The sequence below is a fragment of the Mirounga leonina genome, unplaced genomic scaffold (assembly GCF_011800145.1).
Source record: "Mirounga leonina isolate KUSES-001 unplaced genomic scaffold, KU_Mleo_1.0 Mir_151, whole genome shotgun sequence".
Classification (NCBI taxonomy): Eukaryota; Metazoa; Chordata; class Mammalia; order Carnivora; family Phocidae; genus Mirounga; species Mirounga leonina.
Window position 1 is genome coordinate 92,433,770 of NW_023270377.1, and position 18,954 is coordinate 92,452,723.

Sequence of the window (18,954 nt, forward strand, 5' to 3'; positions counted from 1 at the left end):
GAGGTCTTTCATCCACTTTGAGTTTATCTTTGTGAATGGTGTTAGAGAATGGTCGAGTTTCATTCTTCTACATGTGGCTGTCCAATTTTCCCAGCACCATTTATTGAAGAGACTGTCTTTTTTCCATTGCATATTTTTTCCTGCTTTGTCAAAGATTATTTGACCACAGAGTTGAGGGTCCATATCTGGGCTCTCTGTTCTCTTCCACTGGTCTATATGTCTGTTTTTGTGCCAGTACCATGCTGTCTTGGTGATCACAGCTTTGTAATATAGCTTGAAATCGGGCAACGTGATGCCCCCAGCTTTGTTTTTCTTTTTCAACATCTCCTTGGCGATTTGGGGTCTTTTCTGATTCCATACAAATTTGAGGATTGTTTGTTCCAGCACTTTGAAAAATGTCATTGAAACTTTGATCGGGATGGCATTGAAGGTATAGATTGCTCTGGGTAGCATAGACATTTTAACAATGTTTATTCTTCCGATCCATGAGCATGGAATATTTTTCCATCTTTTTGTGTCTTCTTCAATTTCTTTCATGAGCGTTTTGTAGTTCCTAGAGTATAGATCCTTTACCTCTTTGGTTAGGTTTATTCCGAGGTATCTTATGGTTTTTGGTGCTATTGTAAATGGAATCGTTTCTCTAATTTCTCTTTCTACAGTTGCATTGTTAGTGTATAGGAAAGCAACTGATTTGGATTCTGTTTCTTAAACACCTGTGTACCCACCACTCATTTTAAGAAGTAACAGATCACCTTAACCATGATGAACTACTTATTTCCCTAACTTCAAAATATTTCTCAATTTCAGAAATGATAATACCTGAAAGCCCCAAAAGTTTATTTAGATTTGAAATCTTAGATCTTTGAACACAGATTTGTTTAAAGAATTGCTCCTACCCAGGGCGCCTGGGTGGCTCAGTTGGTTAAGCGACTGCCTTCGGCTCAGGTCATGATCCTGGAGTCCCTGGATCAAGTCCCGCATCGGGCTCCCTGCTCGGCAGGGAGTCTGCTTCTCCCTCTGACCCTCCCCCCTCTCATGTGCTTGCTCTCTCTCATTCTCTCAAATAAATAAATAAAATCTTTAAAAAAAAAAAAAAAAAAGAATTGCTCCTACCCAAAGCAAACATTTCCTACTAGGATGAAGATATAAACAACAAAATAAAAACAAATAAAGCTTAAAGAGCCAGTCCGAATCCTACCTGGGTCACTGGAATATAGAGAGGTTCTCCATTATGTAGCAGTGTGAGTTTTCCATGCTGATATAATCGTCCCTCTGGTTTTAAGCTTGTCATCTCCTTAGGTCCTCCTTTCTTGCTACTCTCTTGTCCGTTTCCCTTAAATTCTTCAGTATCACTTAGGCATTCAAAAAATTCTTCTTCACTATCACTCCAAGAATCCCAAGATTTTCCTACCTCTCCCTTTTCCTTATCCATATCTTTTAGATTATCTGGCCCCAGCTGGTCTCCAGCTCTTCCAGCATCCCCTGGATACATATCTGAAGTATTTGTCTTTCTCCCCTCATCACGGGCCTTCTTTCTTTCAATACAACAATTTAACATCTTAAGAAAACAGAAATAACATTTATATTTAAGTTAGTTACAGTAAAATAAAAATCTATCCACTTCTTCAATATTTAATTTGCCTTTTCCACCCCGTCCCTGGACCCTATTGTGAAGTGACTACAAGTAACCTACAGCAGCACAATGAGAATAGCCTATAATCCATTAATACATTTAGTATTAGAATAAACTCCAATTAAATTAAGACCATATTTAGATACTGTCGTTGGGAAATCTTTACCTGTAGTTTCTGATGTAGTAAACAACATCTTAGATCTGGGGGTCCACTTGCTAATCTATCAAATAAAGTAGTGGGAAAAGTTAGTTTTAGTAAAATGGCTTCAGGTATGCAAATTTCGTATGCTACCGTAAATTTTAGCCATTTGATAAGAAATTAAAACTAGATTTCAATAGGTAAGATAACTGAGATGGAGCAAATAAAGACTAAAAAAAAAAAAAAAATCACAATTTATTTTATCCTCCTAGTCCACCAACAGCAAATATATTTTTCAAAGCATAGTAGCAAACTACTAATAGTTCTCAAAGTTAATAGAAACTTAAAATGAAAAAATGTCTCTAAATCTATCCCAGGGAGTAGCTACCATACAGTATTTCACACCATACAAAACAGATTAGTTACATATTCAGTTCTCAATTATTATAGTGGATTCTCAATATAAAAAAAATATTGATTTCCACCTCTCTTTTGCCAAGAGGAGCCTAAACTGCCTCTAGTTCTAAACCACTAAGTTCCTAAGAATCAGCCAAGAGATAATCCAGCTAAGCAGAGACTGGCAAATGAAATAGAAGTAAATATTTTTGGCTCAATCACCAATTTATACTACTCATATCACAATTCTGCCTTAGTATATGTAGATGAGCAGTAACGTACGCGATATTGAAATATATGGTAACTAAACTCTTCCACTTTATTAAGTGAAATGTCAACATAAATTCCACAAAATTCTCTCAAATATAGGTAATAGTGAGTACCTGAACTTATGAACTCTAAGAATGTTTTCTCTTCAACTATAAAAATTTATATTCACTCCAGAAGGCTTAGAAAATACACAAATGTATAAAGGACGAAATAAAAATATTATTTCACACCTGGGAAAAACTACTGTTAACATTTGGCTTTATTTCTTCCCAATTATATTTCTATAAATATAGATCAGCAAAACTGAAAGCACTTAGTATACAAAACACTGTATTCTACTTTACTACAAATACTACGATCATTTTCTATGTTATTAGAGATTCTTGAAAAAAAATAAAACTTGTAATAGATCCATAACTTTCCACTGTAGACATATATCATGATTTACACCATTCTTTTATGTTTGGTACTGAGGTTGCTTCACCTTTTTTCCCCTATGATAAATTTGCTACAATGAACACCGCTGAGTATAAATCATGTCCAGTTTCTTACCACTTTCTTGGGGCGGATTTCCTAGAAGAGGAGAATTAATGGGCCAAAAGACTAATTAGGCTAACAAACGAAAATTCAAATTCTTACCCTGGAATCAGAAAGTTGTTTTCCCATCTGAAACGCATTTCAAGAACAAATTCCTGCCAGAGATGTGCCACTCCTTTTAATCCTCCATGGTAGAAATTGATCATACAAAGACACAAAGCCAATTTGTATGTTAAACTGTCAGATGGTGCAGATTTGAACTGATTGTAGAGATTCTGAATTTAACAAAATAGAAACAAAGCAAAACTTGTTAACAACATATTTGCAGGTATAATCAAAAACTGTGTGGGGAGAGATTTTAATACTAAAATTAACCTATCCTACCAAACTACCTTTTATCAAATACTTAATACATTACTGCCTAAATTGTTCTTAGGCAGTCCCATGTTTTCAAAATTTCTGCAAGGATCGAAAGACTGATGCTACAGTTTAGAAAAGCTAAAGTCAGAACTTTCAATTTCCTCTGTGGAACCTTCAAGATGTATTCCAAATATGTTGTTTTTAAAATCTTTTTTTTTTTTTTAAGATTATATTTATTTATTTGAGAGAGAGAACACGAGACAGAGCGTGTGTGTGCAGAACATGAATGCGGGGGAGGGGAGCAGCAGAAGGAGAGGGAGAAGCAGACTCCCCGCTAAGCAGGGAGCCGGATGTGGGGCTCCATCCCAGAACCCCAGGATCATGACCTGAGCCAACAGCAGACATTTAACCAACTGAGCCACCCAACAGCCCCTTAAAAATCTTTTAATTATAGGGCGCCTGGGTGGCTCAGTTGGTTAAGCGACTGCCTTCGGCTCAGGTCATGATCCTGGAGTCCCGGGATCGAGTCCCGCATCGGGCTCCCTGCTCGGCAGGGAGCCTGCTTCTCCCTCTGACCCTCCTCCCTCTCATGCTCTCTGTCTCTCATTCTCTCTCTCTCAAATAAATAAATAAATAAAATCTTAAAAAAAAAAATCTTTTAATTATAAATGAGTATAGATTTATTATCAAAATCAGAAACATAAAATCAGAACTGTATAAACCGAAAATATAAAGCCTCTGCTTTTCCTCATTTCATGAAATCTACTTCCCAAAAATAACTACTGAAAATAGTTTATCTCTATGCCTGTCATTTAAACATCTCATTTCTCAATTTATTAAAGACCTGGATAAGGAACACATGAAAATTTTGCTTCATTTTACACATTTTACTTCATTAAAGTGTTCCACTCACTGTCTGGTTTTGAAATACAGAGAAGAATCAATGGCAAAACATCAATTTGATAATTTTATAAAAAGTCTAAAATGAGGGAAATCCTACAATCATGCACAATATACCTATTTTTTCACTGTTTCCAGAAAAGTTCTTGCTACCCAAAATACATATGTATGGTCAATGTATCATAATCTGAGTGGAGGCCATGATCTCTACTCAAGCTTTCCTAAGGTGATTTTTAAAATTAAAAGATCCTTGGGGTGCCTGGGGTGGCTCAGTCGGTAAAGTGGCCAACTCTTTTTTTTTGAGAGAGAGAGAAAGAGAGCACAAGCAGGGGGAAGGGACAGAGGCAGAGGGTGAAGCAGGCTCCCCGCTGAGCAGGGAGCCCAATGTGGGGCTCGATCCCAGGACTCAGGGATCATGACCTGAGCCAAAGGCAGATGCTTAACCGACTGAGCCACCCAGGTGCCCCAAAGTGGCCAATTCTTGATTTCCACACAGGTCATGACCTGGGATAGAGTTCTGCCTCAGGCTCCGTGCTCAGCAGGGAGTCTGCCTGAGGATTCTCTCTCCCTCTCCCTCTGCCCCCCGCACCCCCACCCTGGTCACATGAGTGTGAGCCCGCTCTCTCTCTCTCAAATAAATAAATATTTTTAAAATAAAATTAAAAAATAAAAAGATCCTTATGCTACTAAACTAGCAATATAGCAACCCCTTAGAAATTCAATGCATTTTAAATATTTTAATATTAAATTCCAACTTACATAATCTTCACTCTCTGATACAGGATTATTGTTGTCTGTGGAAGAATTTCCATCTAATGGTTTCTCAGAAGCAGCATCAGGGAATAAGAACTTAGGGAGAAAAATAAAAATAACCACATTTCAACCAATTTCCTACTTTGTTGATATTCATAACTCATATAAACACTATTTTATTTTTTTATGGTTTTGCTATTAAAACAATGGAAATGTGCTTATTGTACTGGCCAGTGGGTTCTACATCATATCAAACATTTTCTGTTTTTCTTTAAAAATACATAGTTTCAGTGATAAGCCAATTTTAGAAATCAGAGATTTTTCTTAAAACCACCTGGTTGTGTAGACTAAACAATGAAAAATCTCTTCACTATGATCCATGGTCATTAAATTTATAAAAAAGTATTAGACAAAACCTAAGAGAAAAAATTTAAATACGCACACATTCATGAGGCTCTATGAAGTTATACAGTCCACAGGTTTTCATATATGAAATATTAAGACTATGATATTTAAGATGATAACTTTACAAGATACCCCTAGAAAGTCGGAAGCAGTCTAAACCTGTAATGACCAGTTCATCTTTTTCCATGTGGTTTCTGTTTACGTGTATGTAGGAATGGTAAAAAAAAAAAAAAAATTCAGTGCATATGGTAACTAGAATAAAATCTCTAAGGATATATTGTTAAGAAGGGGCCTTTCCCAGGGCCACTGGGTGGCTCAGTCGGTTAAGCATCTAACTCTTGATCTCAGCCCAGGTCTTGATCTCAGGGTTGTGGGTTCAGGCCCTGCATTTGGCTCCCCAGCGTAGAGCTTCCTTAAAAAAAAAAAGAAGGGGCCTTTTCTGCAGAAATATATTTTCAGTCCTTTTTTCACTGTTCTTCCCAAGCGCGTGTTGTACTGCTGACTTGTGATTCCTTTTACTATGCATACTATGCCACATATTACAGAATGTGCTCAGGAGACTTTTTCAAATTTAGAGGAACTACTCTGTACCAAACCCCACTACTAGGTACATTTGCAAACAATATCCTAATCTAAAACCACTGTGTAAGGTAAATATTACTGCCCATTTCTTTCAGATACATAAGCTGAAAATCTGGTTAAGAGTTTTATTCAGATTAATGCTGGGATGAGATTAACATCAAGTTTCCACGTCCAGTATTCTTTTCATTGCACTATTCAAAGGTTGTTCCCAAGATTGTCTTAATGCACAAATTGCCAGAAATATGACTATACCTACAATTATAGTAAGAACAGCTATCATTTTACCAGAGGCCTATTATATGCCAGGCAGTGTTAAGAGATGGTCCTTTCATCCTCCAAACAATCTAACAGGGTTTCATTAGCCTCATTTACAGATGACAAAACTGAAATTAAATGACTTACTCAAAATAATATAGTAAAATCAGGATTAACCCTGGTGTGTGTGGTTCCCAGGCTGGGCCTGTTCCACCACTCTATACCTAGAAGACATCTTAGCTCTTTCTAGTACTTACTATAAAGCTTTCCTTAGACTTTTGTGAAAGGAAGCTTTCAAAAATCCAGTTCTGATGTTGACCCTCTGCTTAAAATATTAAACTGCAAGATGAAGCCCGGTGTTTCAGGACTGTTCATCTGTTTCTAAAACCTTCTCTTCAAGATGCAACTCAAGTGCCCTTCTTTATGACACCTTCCCTGATTCCCACTGCCCAGATAGAGACAGACACATCCTCTGCTGTGTTCTCACAGCCAAACTGCCAGACTTCTTCCATGCAACACAGTATTGTAACTACAGTTTACCTTCCTTCTTCCCATTAAACTAGTGGGAATTTTCTGAATGTGGAGACTTCGTTCTACTCATTTTATATTCCCAATCCAGTGCTTGCCACATAGAAGGGACTGGTTGATAATGAATAAATGAGTATACATACAGACATAGAAAGATACCATATTTAGTTACCAAGAAATGAGTATACATACAGACATAGAAAGATACATTTAGTTACCAAGAGAATAGTATTGAGGACATCATTATTCAGTGGTGACTCTTCTACACCTCTGTGTTTTCGTATTTTCTTCTTTGCACTGTGTACCATATTTGAAACTGATAATTTATGAATTGGAACCGGTGCTGGCTCTGTCAACTTTGACAAAGCATGAGTTATATCAGCAATTTCTATAAAAAGAATAGAAACGAACAGAAATTATATCACCAACCTTAGCAAGTTAAAGTGATGAATAAACTGTTGATTGTATAAAACATTTTAGTCACTATTTTCACTGGTATTATATGGTCTCAGAATTACAAAATTTTAAGACACATATTCAGCTTTATATGCGTCCATAATGACAAAGGTGTAACACAAATTATTTCTCTCCAGCAGTTTTAAAGAAACGTCTAAAACCCTGCTTTTCAAAATATCTTACAGTTTTGGTAGAAAGAACTTATTAAATGTGCTTAATTTTTAAGCTCAGGGTAAAGCCCGGAGAGAAATGGTAGCAGTCTACTCCATCAAAACTTGTTTTTCCAACTTAATTCAAATGTGAAAATAGATGAAAAGTTACTAGAAAAATGCCAAAGAAAAAGGGTTAGATCTCTGAAAGTAACTTAAAAAAAAGGAAAGTAGGTCACCTCTCCCTTCTTCCTCAAATGTGGATCGTCCAAGAATTTCATCAGTTGACTCCTTTCGACGGCAAATTTTAAAGAATTCAGTGACAAAATCACCTACATAGAAAAAATGTTACTCATATTTGACACTTAACTAAAAGAAATCAGCCCTACAAATTAAAGTACATGTCTTTTCACAAAAGCTGTAAGAAAGATTTGGTAGAAAAAGAAACCATTCAGTTTTTCCACCCAAGACAAAAATTAATCCTGTTTCAAAGATAGCCTTGTTCTTCCCTTCTCTCCATGTCACAAGATATTAAAAAAGTTTTTCCTTAGAATCCCTTCTAGAATGAAAGGAAAAGTAACTGTACCTAGTAATATTAATCACTTACTATGTGCCTGAAGAAGACAAATAATTATCTGTCCTCAATGAATTGTAGAAGTAACAAGAATATTACTATATGCACAAAGTGCCACCTTAACTGCCACCCTTCTAGAATTCTGAGTTCATTAAAAAAAATTAAAATTAAAAAGAACTTCTGGTCCTTTCATGAAGATGGTACCAAAGGTCAAGAAGGAAGCCCCTGCCCCTCCCAAAGACGAAGCTGAAGCAAAAGCTTTGAAGGCCATGAAAGCGGTGCTGAAAGGCGTCCACAGTCACAAAAAAAAAAGATCTGCATATTGCCTACGTTCCGATGATCCCAGACACTGCGTGTCCGAAGGCAGCCCAAATATCCTCAGAAGAGCGCCCCCAGGAGAAACAAGCTTGATCACTATGCCATCATCAAGTTCCCCCCTGACTACTGAGTCAGCCATGAAGACAACAACACACTTGTGTTCATTGTGGATGTCAAGGCCAACAAGCACCAGATCAAACAGGCTGTGAAGAAGCTCTACGACACTGAGGTGGCCAAGGTCAATACCTTGTCAAGCCTGATGGAGAGAAGGCATTTGTTTCACTGGCTCCTATGATGCTTTGGATGTTGCCAACAAAATTGGGATCATCTAAACTGAGTCCAGCTGGCTAAATCTAATTTTTTTCACCACAAAAACAAAAACAAACAAAAAACCTGAAGATATGTTTCTAGAGGATTAAGAAATCATGTAGCATAAAGTTATTTTAGCTTCAGCTGCATTATTAATGAATGGTACACTTCCTGTCATTATTATAAGGGGAAAAGGTTTGATATCTTCTGAAGACCTGCAATGAGACATTTGTACAAAAAAATTAAAGTTTAACAGGAATTAAAGTTTAACTAATCATCAGTACTAAAACTACCAGACAATACAAGATATTAAATTCATCAACTAGTTCTGAATAAATCTAGAACACTTTCTGGACTTCTTTAGAAAAGTAAGATAATCCGGGCGCCTGGGTGACTCAGTCGGTTAAGCGACCGCCTTCAGCTCAGGTCATGATCCTGGAGTCCCGGGATCGAGTCCCGCATCGGGCTCCCTGCTCAGCGAGGAGCCTGTTTCTCCCTCTGACCCTCCCCCCTCTCATGTACTCTCTCTCTCTCTCTCTCATTCTCGCTCTCTCAAATAAATAATCTTTAACAAAAAAAAAAAAAAGAGTTTTACGGCGCCTGGGTGGCTCAGTTGGTTAAGCGACTGCCTTCGGCTCAGGTCATGATCCTGGAGTCCCTGGATCGAGTCCCGCATCGGGCTCCCTGCTCGGCAGGGAGCCTGCTTCTCCCTCTGACCCTCCCCCCTCTCATGTTCTTGCTCTCTCTCATTCTCTCTCTCTCAAATAAATAAATAAAATCTTTAAAAAAAAAAAAGTAAGATAATCCTATAATTCAATCATATAAACTATATGACTCTAGTTAATTATATGACTACATAATCCTTTAATCTCATCATATAAACACATAAAGTCAAAGAGTAGGGTGGGATCATGGAACAATAACTTAAAATGAGAATACTTTAAATTCTAAGGTCCTCTACAATTACCACAGAAGTCAGTGGATGAGAAACAATAAGGAACTAGGAAACAATTTAGTAAATAAATTTAATGATTTAATAATCCAATGATTTAACAAGGGAAACTATTTATTGAGCATTTACTGTACAAAAGGCTGTGTATTAAATGTGATACACAAACACACACATAATCTTATTTGATCCTCTCAATAACTCTATGTATATACTATTGTCTCTATTTTACTGAGACTTGAAGAAATTAACAAAACTTGTTCAAACTGGCAGACCCAGGATTTAGAATAAAAATTCTAAAACTCTTAATACCAACCCTCCACTGTCTCCCTAATACCCCAAGACAAATTCACCAATGGCAGGAATTTTACCTTCTACATCTTTGTATTCACCATTATGTAGTTGGCAAAAATGGCAAGTGCTAATTAGCATTTAATGAATAGCATGTGATGAATTTTAAAGAACCCAAGAAAATAATATTTTAGAGAAATGCATCATTACTGTCATCAATAAATGGTAACTCCATTAGCTGAATGGTAATATATCAGGTTATATGGAATAAAGGTGGTTTATATAAAAAAACAGAAATGAAATATCTTCATATGTACTAAATATGAGAGAAAAAGATGGAAAGACACATCGAGGAGATGGGTTCAGAAGACTTCATGAAAGAGACACAGCTACAAAAATGATAAAAGAAAGAAATGCCAGATATGATTATCCCAAAGGCAAATTATCATTTTTTCAAGTATTTCTATTTATGATATTTCACTTGATCCTTTACACCTCTTTCCCTCTATCAGAAAATAGGTTTGCAGATGTGGTACAACCCTACAGAAGGGCTCATTCTTCCCCTCACATACCACAGGTCCAGAGGATGGCAAAAGGCAGAAAGTGCTGCACTAACAAGAACGGAAGATGCAAACTGCCAGAAGAAGAAAAGAAGGGAGTAACATAAAAGCCTCAGAAGAATAAAACTCAGATCATGAGAAAATATGTGAGAATTCTGAGATGTAGACTGCTTAAAGCTAAAAGACAAGAAAGAAATCCTGTGGGTGCCTGGGTGGTTCAGTCGTTAAGCATCTGCCTTGGGCTCAGGTCATGGTCCCAGGGTCCTGGAATCGAGTCCCATTGGGCTCCCTGCTCAGCGGGAAGCCTGCTTCTCCCTCTCCCACTCCCCCCTGCTTGTGTTCCCTCTCTCACTGTGTCTCTCTCTGTCAAATAAATAAATGAATTCTTTAAAAAAAATAAAAAATAAAAAAAAGAAAGAAATACTGCTAGTGCTATTCAAGACTTACTAGGACTCACCGCTGTTGACAAAGATTTCTTTTTTAGTGGTATTAACCAAGAAGATCACAAATGTAAAAAAACAAAAATGTACCCTTTTGATAGGTGAAATAAAGTATAAAGAATACATTCAGTCTTCCTAATCTGGAAGATGGGCAGATTGGTGGGGAAGGAACATAATTTCAGGAAAGGATGTCTTACCCAGCAAACACTGAGGATTTTCAGCTTTTCGAACTCGAACAGACCAATGGGGAGCCTGAATAGGATCCAAATCACTAAAATACAAAACAAAATAAACAAAGATCCTAATTATGACAATGTACAACTCATTAATTTATCAAAATGCAGCCTAATTAATTATATAAAAGGACAAGCAATCCATTTTGCCTCCCTTAAACTTACTGTTACTCAGATAAGGCCATTTGGGTAAGTTTAAAAAAAAAAACCCAAAAAAACCCAGAATTAAGAAATCAAAGTTTGTAGACAAAAAAGCAAAAAAGAAAAACCACAATCAAAACACACATATAAAAATTATTCTGAGGGCGCCTGGGTGGCTCAGTCGTTAAGCGTCTGCCTTCGGCTCAGGTCATGATCCCAGGGTCCTGGGATCGAGCCCCACATCGGGCTCCCTACTCAGCGGGAAGCCTGCTTCTCCCTCTCCCACTCCCTCTGCTTGTGTTCCCTCTCTCGCTGTGTCTCTCTGTCAAATAAATAAAATCTTAAAAAAAAAAAAAAATTATTCTGAACAGGCAATGTACACAGATAATCTAATAAAACAATTAATTTTAGAAATAATAAAGAAATGATCTTAGTTTTTTTACAACACTAATAGTAAAAACAGAGACTACAAAAATTTGCACAAGATCAAATGTGCCCTATTTTCTCAATTAAATAGATTATAACACATCCACTTAATGGATTATGCAGCAATTTTAAAAATAACAACACAGATCTTTATTTATGGGCATATAATATGTAAAGATACATACTAAATAAAGCAAATATATAAATTTAAACTTTAAAAATATACGCTCCCATAAAAATACTGATTCATTATGTTGTACATGTGAAACTAATATAATGTTACATGCCAATTACATCTCAATTTAAAAACAAAAAAGTATACACCCCAAAATGCTAACTGGCTATTTTTTAAGTAACAGGATTGCATGTAGTCCTTATTTTCTTCTTTATAGCCATCTAAATTATGTGATTAAGAAAGCTCATGTTACTTTTATCATCAACAAATACAACCTATTTATTTTCTGATTAAGAAAGCTCATGTGACTTTTATCATCAGCAAATACAACCCATTTATTTTAATTACAACAAAAAAGTGTCCTATTTCTCACTGTTCTGCATCATGCATGAGAGATACTAAAATTGTGCTCCTCTCTCTCCACATCCTTCCTAATGTTTGCTATAATTTTTGAGTTGTTTCCATTGCACAAGAGTATATGACTGGGAAGTTTCATTATTTATGACATTTAATGTTCAAATATTACTCCCACACATTCTAATGACCATCACCTCTTCAAAGTATTTCATGAACTGCTTCTAACTAGCTAAGAAAAGTTCAACAGAATTATGCACTATATCCCTCTTGAAGACATCTTTGCTAAAACAAAGTAAGACTGAGGTTGTTCAGGGTAGGGGGGACGGGTTAAATAGGTGACAGAAATTAAGGAGTGCACTTGAGATAAGCACAGGGTCATGTATGGAAGTGTGGAATTACTACGTTGTACACTTAAAACTAATATAACACTATATATGTTAACTAACTGGAATAAAAACAAAAACTTAAAAAAAGGGAGACTGTTCATTATCCCTGAACTAAAGATCACATCCCCAAGGTCAACAGCTTAAAATACATCTCTAATACATATCTAATCAGCCTAAAAAGCGACCTTTAAAAGTAAAAAATCAACCAACCTAATCAGAAACTGATAGAAAAAGGAAAGTTGCTAACCACTTGGCAGTTAATTTATTCTACTGAAATGTTTGAATCTCAATATACTACTCTTAACATACTTACGAATAAACATCATTATCCACAATGATACCTTCTGTCAGGTGAGGCCATGTAGTTGCTAAATGGAGTTCACTAAAATAAAACATAAAATATATCCAAAAGCTTTAATATTGTAGGTATATCCTCTGACTCAGCAATTCTACTTCTAGAAATGTATTCTAAGTAAATAACCAGAAATGTACATACAAGTATGTTAAAAGTGGTGCTATCTATAATATAGTAAAACAGGAGACGACCAGTTTATTAGCAAATGGTAGCACACCCATATGAAGTTAATGTCTTGCAGACATTAAAAACACATACTATACCTAACAGCCCAAAAGTGTAAATAACCCCAATATCTATCAGCTGATCAATGGATAAATAAAATGTGGTATTAGCCATATAATGGCATATTCTACACCAATAAAAAGCAATGAAATACTGACCATGCTACAATACAGATGAACCTCAAAAACATTTTGCTAAATGAAAGAAGTCGGACACAAAAGGCTACGTACTGGATAACACAATTCATATGCAATGTCCGGAACAGGCAAATCCATAAGGAAAGAAGGTAGATTAGTATTTGCCTGGAGCTGGAGGGCCTGGGGAGATCAGTGGGATGACAGCTAAGAGGGGAAGGGTTTCTTTTTGGGATGATGAAAGTGTTGTGGAATTAGAAAGAGATGATGATAGCACAACTTTGGAAACACTAAAAACCACTGAATTTTATACTTTATATGGTGAATTTTATGGTACATGAATTATATCTCAATTTTGAAAAACTCATGTTATATATCAGAGGTTAGCAAACGTTTTCTACAAACGACCACATAGCAAATATTCTAGGCTTTTGGGACCATGTAGTCTCTGTTATATTCTTGGTTTTTTCTTTTAAAACTCTAAAAATGTAAAAGAGATACAGAAACAGGCTACTGGCCAGATTTGGTCCAAGGTCATAGTTCACTGACCTCTTAATATAGATAAATTTTTTTTTTTAAAGATTTTTATTTATTTGAGAGACAGAGAGCACATGAGAGGGGGGAGGGTCAGAGGGAGAAGCAGGCTCCCTGCTGAGCCGGGAGCCCAATGTGGGACTCGATCCTGGGACTCCAGGATCATGACCTGAGCCGAAGGCAGTCGCTTAACCAACTGAGCCACCCAGGCGCCCCAATATAGATAAATTTTAAGTTTCAAAAAGTTTGCATGTAAAATCAAGCAAGCCACAAAACATAGAGGATGACATATATTTATAAAATATACAAACATACCGAGTGAAGAAGAGTTATCATAGCAGGCCTGATACTTAGAAAAGGACAACCTGCGAGGTTCACCCTTGACTTACCATCTGGGAACTTAGATTTTGGGGGGTTCTTATCATTCCTTGATAGGGGTGGCTCACTGTGCCTAAACTACTACCTAAACAGTATGGTTTATGCTGAACGCCTGCCTTCCTCTGGTACATGGACAGAATGCCTAAGTAACCAGCCTCAGATAAACACACCATGTAGTGAGCCTCTAATGAGTTTCCCTGGTAGACAGCCTTTCACACGTCACAATTCATTGCTAGAATTAAGTGTGTCCTGAGTAACTACACTGGGAAAGAAAGCTGGTCCTTGGTTGGCTCTGGACCTCAACCTATGTGCCTTTTCTCTTTCCTGATTTTTGCATTATATCCTTTCAATGTAATACACCATAGCCATGAGCACAATTAAATGCTGTGAATCCTCCTAGCAAATCACTGAACTGGAGAGTCTTGCAGAGACCAAGTTGTCATCAGTGACCATCTATGAGTAGTGGGATTATGAATTTAGTGAATATTTTTTTTCCTGTCGAGATTTTGAACCCACTTCTTGGAGAGTAAAGTTTGGAGAGTAAAGAAGCCAAAAGAACCAATTACTTATTTTCTCTGATCTTCAGTGGTGCTCAACTGACTGGCAGCTCCAGTCTGGACTCTACATTTTAGAATTCACTGTGGTAACAGGGCCAGAATCTACAACAATATAGTATAACCTTGGTTAATAACTGGACAACTAGCCACCATTGGCTCAATCCTATTTTCTGAACTGGGTCCTATAATGGTCCCAATTAAACTTCTGTGTTACCAAATACCTCTTCAGTAAGTTGATTTTTTGACTGAATTAGTCACAGTTGACTACTATAGTTTACAACTAAGAAACTTGACTAGCAAACATGGTTTTTGCCTCTTTTTATGTTTTCTAAATTTCCCTTACTTAGCATAAATTTATTACTTTCATAATAAAATAAATTTTTAAGGTAAAAAAATGACTAGACAGTATGTAATATTAAAGGACATGAATGATTACAAGTTTAAAACTCTAAGCTCTGAAATAATTTTAGGTATTAACCTCAGATTCATTTCCTAAGTTTTTTAAAAATATTTTTATTTATTTTTTTCCAACAGAAATAGAGACAGCGAGAGAGGGAACACAAGCAGGGGGAGTGGGAGAGGGAGAAACAGGCTTCCCGCGGAGCAGGGAGCTAGATGTGGGACTCGATCCCAGGACCCTGGGATCATGACCTGAGCTGAAGGCAGACGCTTAACGACTAAGTCCCAGGCGCCCCCTAAGCTTTTATGACTATGTTCTCTCCTCACCCTCTAACTACAGAACAACTTCTCTGACGAGGGGACACTGAAAAATGCCTCATTCCCTCTTCCACCACCAAAGATTCCTTTTCAAAAGCATTGTGCATGCCCACAGCATTTGTGATTTAAATGGTTTACCATACACACCATCTTATCCCCAAATTATTTTTGTACTCTTCTTTGATCATCTATTTCTCTGCTGATTCCTCATCATGACTTAAAATTAATAAATATTTATTAATTAATTCTTTCACATTTCTATTACCAGGTCAATTTTATTCTCTCTCCCTAAAATTTTCTCTAAGCAAAATCTAATGACTGAACCAGATGGAGGGCCACAAATATACCATTTCTCCCTTATTTACTATGCCTTGATGGCCACCTTCTTTATCCTCTGGTAAATTTCATCAAACTCTTCCCTGTATCAAGGCCTTTACACAGGCTCTTCATTCCACCTGCAATGGTCATTCTCTCTCTCTGCTTGGCTAAATCCTCCCTAACTGAGACACTTCCTTTCAGAATACTTTCCTGATGGCATCCCAATCCAAACTAGTTTCTCATTTTACTGTTATTATAACCTGTACATTTCCTTCAAATTACCCCACAGCTTATAAAACTGTTCACTTATTTAGGTGATTATTTTGTCCATTTCCTTCAATCAGATTGTAAATGCCAAGAAGCCAGAAAGTGTTTTATTTACTTCTATAGCTTCCTAATTCAGCATAGTGCCTGGCACATATAATAAATATCAATTACAAAAGATACTTACTTTATCTTTCCCTTGAGTGATTTTAAGTTAAAACTACTACTATTTCTACCTCTATGTAAGAGTATTAAGAATGTATGTATGCAGGGCGCCTGGGTGGCTCAGTCGTTAAGCGTCTGCCTTCGGCTCAGGTCATGATCCCAGGGTCCTGGGATCAAGCCCCGCATCGGGCTCCCTGCTCCGCGGGAAGCCTGCTTCTCCCTCTCCCACTCCCCCTGTTTGTGTTCCCTCTCGCGCGCTGTCTCTCTGTCAAATAAATAAATAAAATCTTAAGGAAAAAAAAAAAAAAAAAGAATGTATGTATGCGTGATAATCTCCCCACAACAATATGCCACTCGCAAAGAACCTCCTTCATCCCTCCCTGAAAGAGAAGATTCGGAAGCACAAGAAGAAGTGCCTGGTGCAGAGCCCCAAATCCTACTTCATGAACATGAAGTGCCCACAAGGCTACAAAATCACCACCATCTTTAGCCATGCACAGTTTTGTGAGTTGGCTGCTCCACTATCCTTTGCCAGCCTATAGGAGGAAAAGCAAGGCTTACAGAAGGATGCTCCTTCAGACAGAAACAGCACTAAAAGCATCCTGAATCAAAATGAGTGGGAAACCATCCCAATAAACACATTTTGGATACAAAAAAAAAATTTTAAAAAAGGTATGGATGTTTGTGCATATATTTTTTAATTAGCCAAGTAGTTTAACTAAACAAATAAGACAGTTTCTAAATCAGCATTATTTATATTTTCCAAATATTTTGCTCTCAGTGATTAAATTTTCCAAGCCTTACATTTTTTTATAAAGCAAAATTTTCTTAAAGTTCAGTAGCTCTTCTAGAAAAGCAGTTGGGTAACCTAAGAGGTCTGACTTAAGCCTTAATTTGTACATTTGGAAAAAGTGGTCAGGAATAATGTAAATATTTGTTAATTCTCGGTGATGACTACATGAAAGTTTGTTATATATGACATTCTCTGTGCTTTTCAATATATAAAATGTTTCCCAAAAAGTAGGCCAAGAATCACTTCTATAAAGAATAATCAATAAGTGGCATTATACACATTTTATGTATTATTTGAAAGCTTCTTTTACTTCTAAATTACAGAGGAAAAACAAAACAAACGGACAGACTGTTAGGTATAGGTCTGCTTCCGGTACTGTACTCATTCCAGAAGGCTACAAAACACAGTAATCACTATTAATAGGATTTAAAAAGTAAAGTCCCAGGGCACCTGAGTGGCTCAGTCAGTTAAGCATCTGCCTTTGGCTCAAGTAATGATTTCAGAGTTCTGGGATGGAGCCCCATGTCGGGCTCCCTGCTCAGCAGGGAGTCTGCTTCTCCCTCTGTCCCTCCCCTCTGTTCCTGCACATGTGCTCTCTCTCTCTCAAATAAATAAAATCTTAAAAAAAAAAAAGTAATCCCATAATTCAAATGATATCCCACCTTATAGGATCTTCACAGGCACCAAATGGTAATTTGCCAAACTCCAGGCCTCCAACTTCTCCTCCTACAAGGGCATCTATATCTAAACAAAAGGAATATTTTTCCATTATTCAGCAAAAAATGAAGAAATAAGAATTTAATTAGGTTAGCTCTTTGGGCAATCATATATTTAAATGTGCCTATATCAAGAGCACACACAGAAAGTTAGCAAAGAATCTTTAACTGGACTGCTTGTAATAAAAGCAGTTATAATAAATACAATGTTATAATAAGAGAAAAATTCCTATTTGTATAGTGTTTCATTCAAGCCATGCATTCTACATTTTACCTTTTTGAAATATTCCTTAAACAATGCTTGAGAGAACATTAATCCTGTAAATTTTTTTGCATTTTCTAAGAATGTGATTAATATCATCTAAAAGAAAGATTATCCAAGTATTTAAAAATGTAATCGCCAACCTACAGTTCTGCTGTCAATAATTTCTGAATAGCAAATCAGTTATCATTAATAAATTTTTATTTCAGATGGCAGTACATGGAAATAATTTAAGTTCAACAAAGAATTTCCTTTCTGTTATGAATAGTATCTGTTATGAATAGCGATTAGAGGAGAATGTAGCGGGTAAATCACTCTCCTTACTCCACCCCTCTTAAAGAACTAATAAAACACTTTTAAAAGACATCAAAAAGATTTCTCTTTGAAATAATTCAAATGGTTGCTTTTCATTATTTGCACTATACTGGGAATTCCACAAATTAAAGTCCATTGTTGAGTTATGAATATTCCCCAGATTTGCTAAAATCATGTTTGACAATTATCTGCAACCTAACCAAATTAAAATTAGTCATTAAATAGGGCTCAATTACTTGAATCAGTAAACTTTCTCAAGTCAATTTCATTCCATTTTTCCAACTAAAGAATGCTTATAGTAATAAAGATTACAATGACTAGGTTTATTACAAGATGTGAATTTTTAAGAGCTTCAAAATGTGTAAGCATATTTTATAAATTAATAAGCTAAAAATTATTACTAGACCATAACTGTGCAAAAGTTTTAATTCAATTAAAAGTTCCGAAGCGGGGCACAGGGGTGGCTCAGTCAGTTAGGCATCCAACTCTTGATTTCAGCTCAGGTCATGATCTCAGGGTTGTGAGACTGAGCCCCATGGCTAGCTCCACACTGCGAGTGGAGCCTGCTTAAGATTCTCTCTCTCTCTTCTCCCTCTCTTTAAAAAAAAAGCAAACAAACAAACAAACACACACACACACAAAGTTCAGAAGCAACACTGTGGAATGAAAGTATCATGGGATTTGGAGTTTGACCAGTGT

At 36.5% G+C, this 18,954-nt stretch overlaps 1 protein-coding gene and 1 pseudogene across 3 annotated transcripts in view; one reads left to right on the plus strand and one right to left on the minus strand.

Annotated features, from left to right (window-relative positions):
• The window catches only part of RAB3GAP1 (RAB3 GTPase activating protein catalytic subunit 1), a 113,711-nt gene that overhangs the window by 32,794 nt on the left and 61,963 nt on the right, over positions 1-18,954 (minus strand). For all 3 annotated transcript variants that reach the window (XM_035008149.1, XM_035008148.1, XM_035008150.1), the window contains 9 exons: positions 17,625-17,706; positions 12,836-12,904; positions 11,002-11,075; positions 7,603-7,695; positions 6,977-7,146; positions 4,995-5,084; positions 3,078-3,250; positions 1,800-1,854; positions 1,199-1,558 (listed from right to left, as the gene is read on the minus strand). In XM_035008149.1, the coding sequence (XP_034864040.1) occupies positions 1,199-1,558; positions 1,800-1,854; positions 3,078-3,250; positions 4,995-5,084; positions 6,977-7,146; positions 7,603-7,695; positions 11,002-11,075; positions 12,836-12,904; positions 17,625-17,706 (1,166 nt within the window). The remainder of the gene's footprint in view (positions 1-1,198; positions 1,559-1,799; positions 1,855-3,077; positions 3,251-4,994; positions 5,085-6,976; positions 7,147-7,602; positions 7,696-11,001; positions 11,076-12,835; positions 12,905-17,624; positions 17,707-18,954) is intronic.
• On the plus strand, positions 16,517-16,764 carry LOC118012509 (annotated as a pseudogene).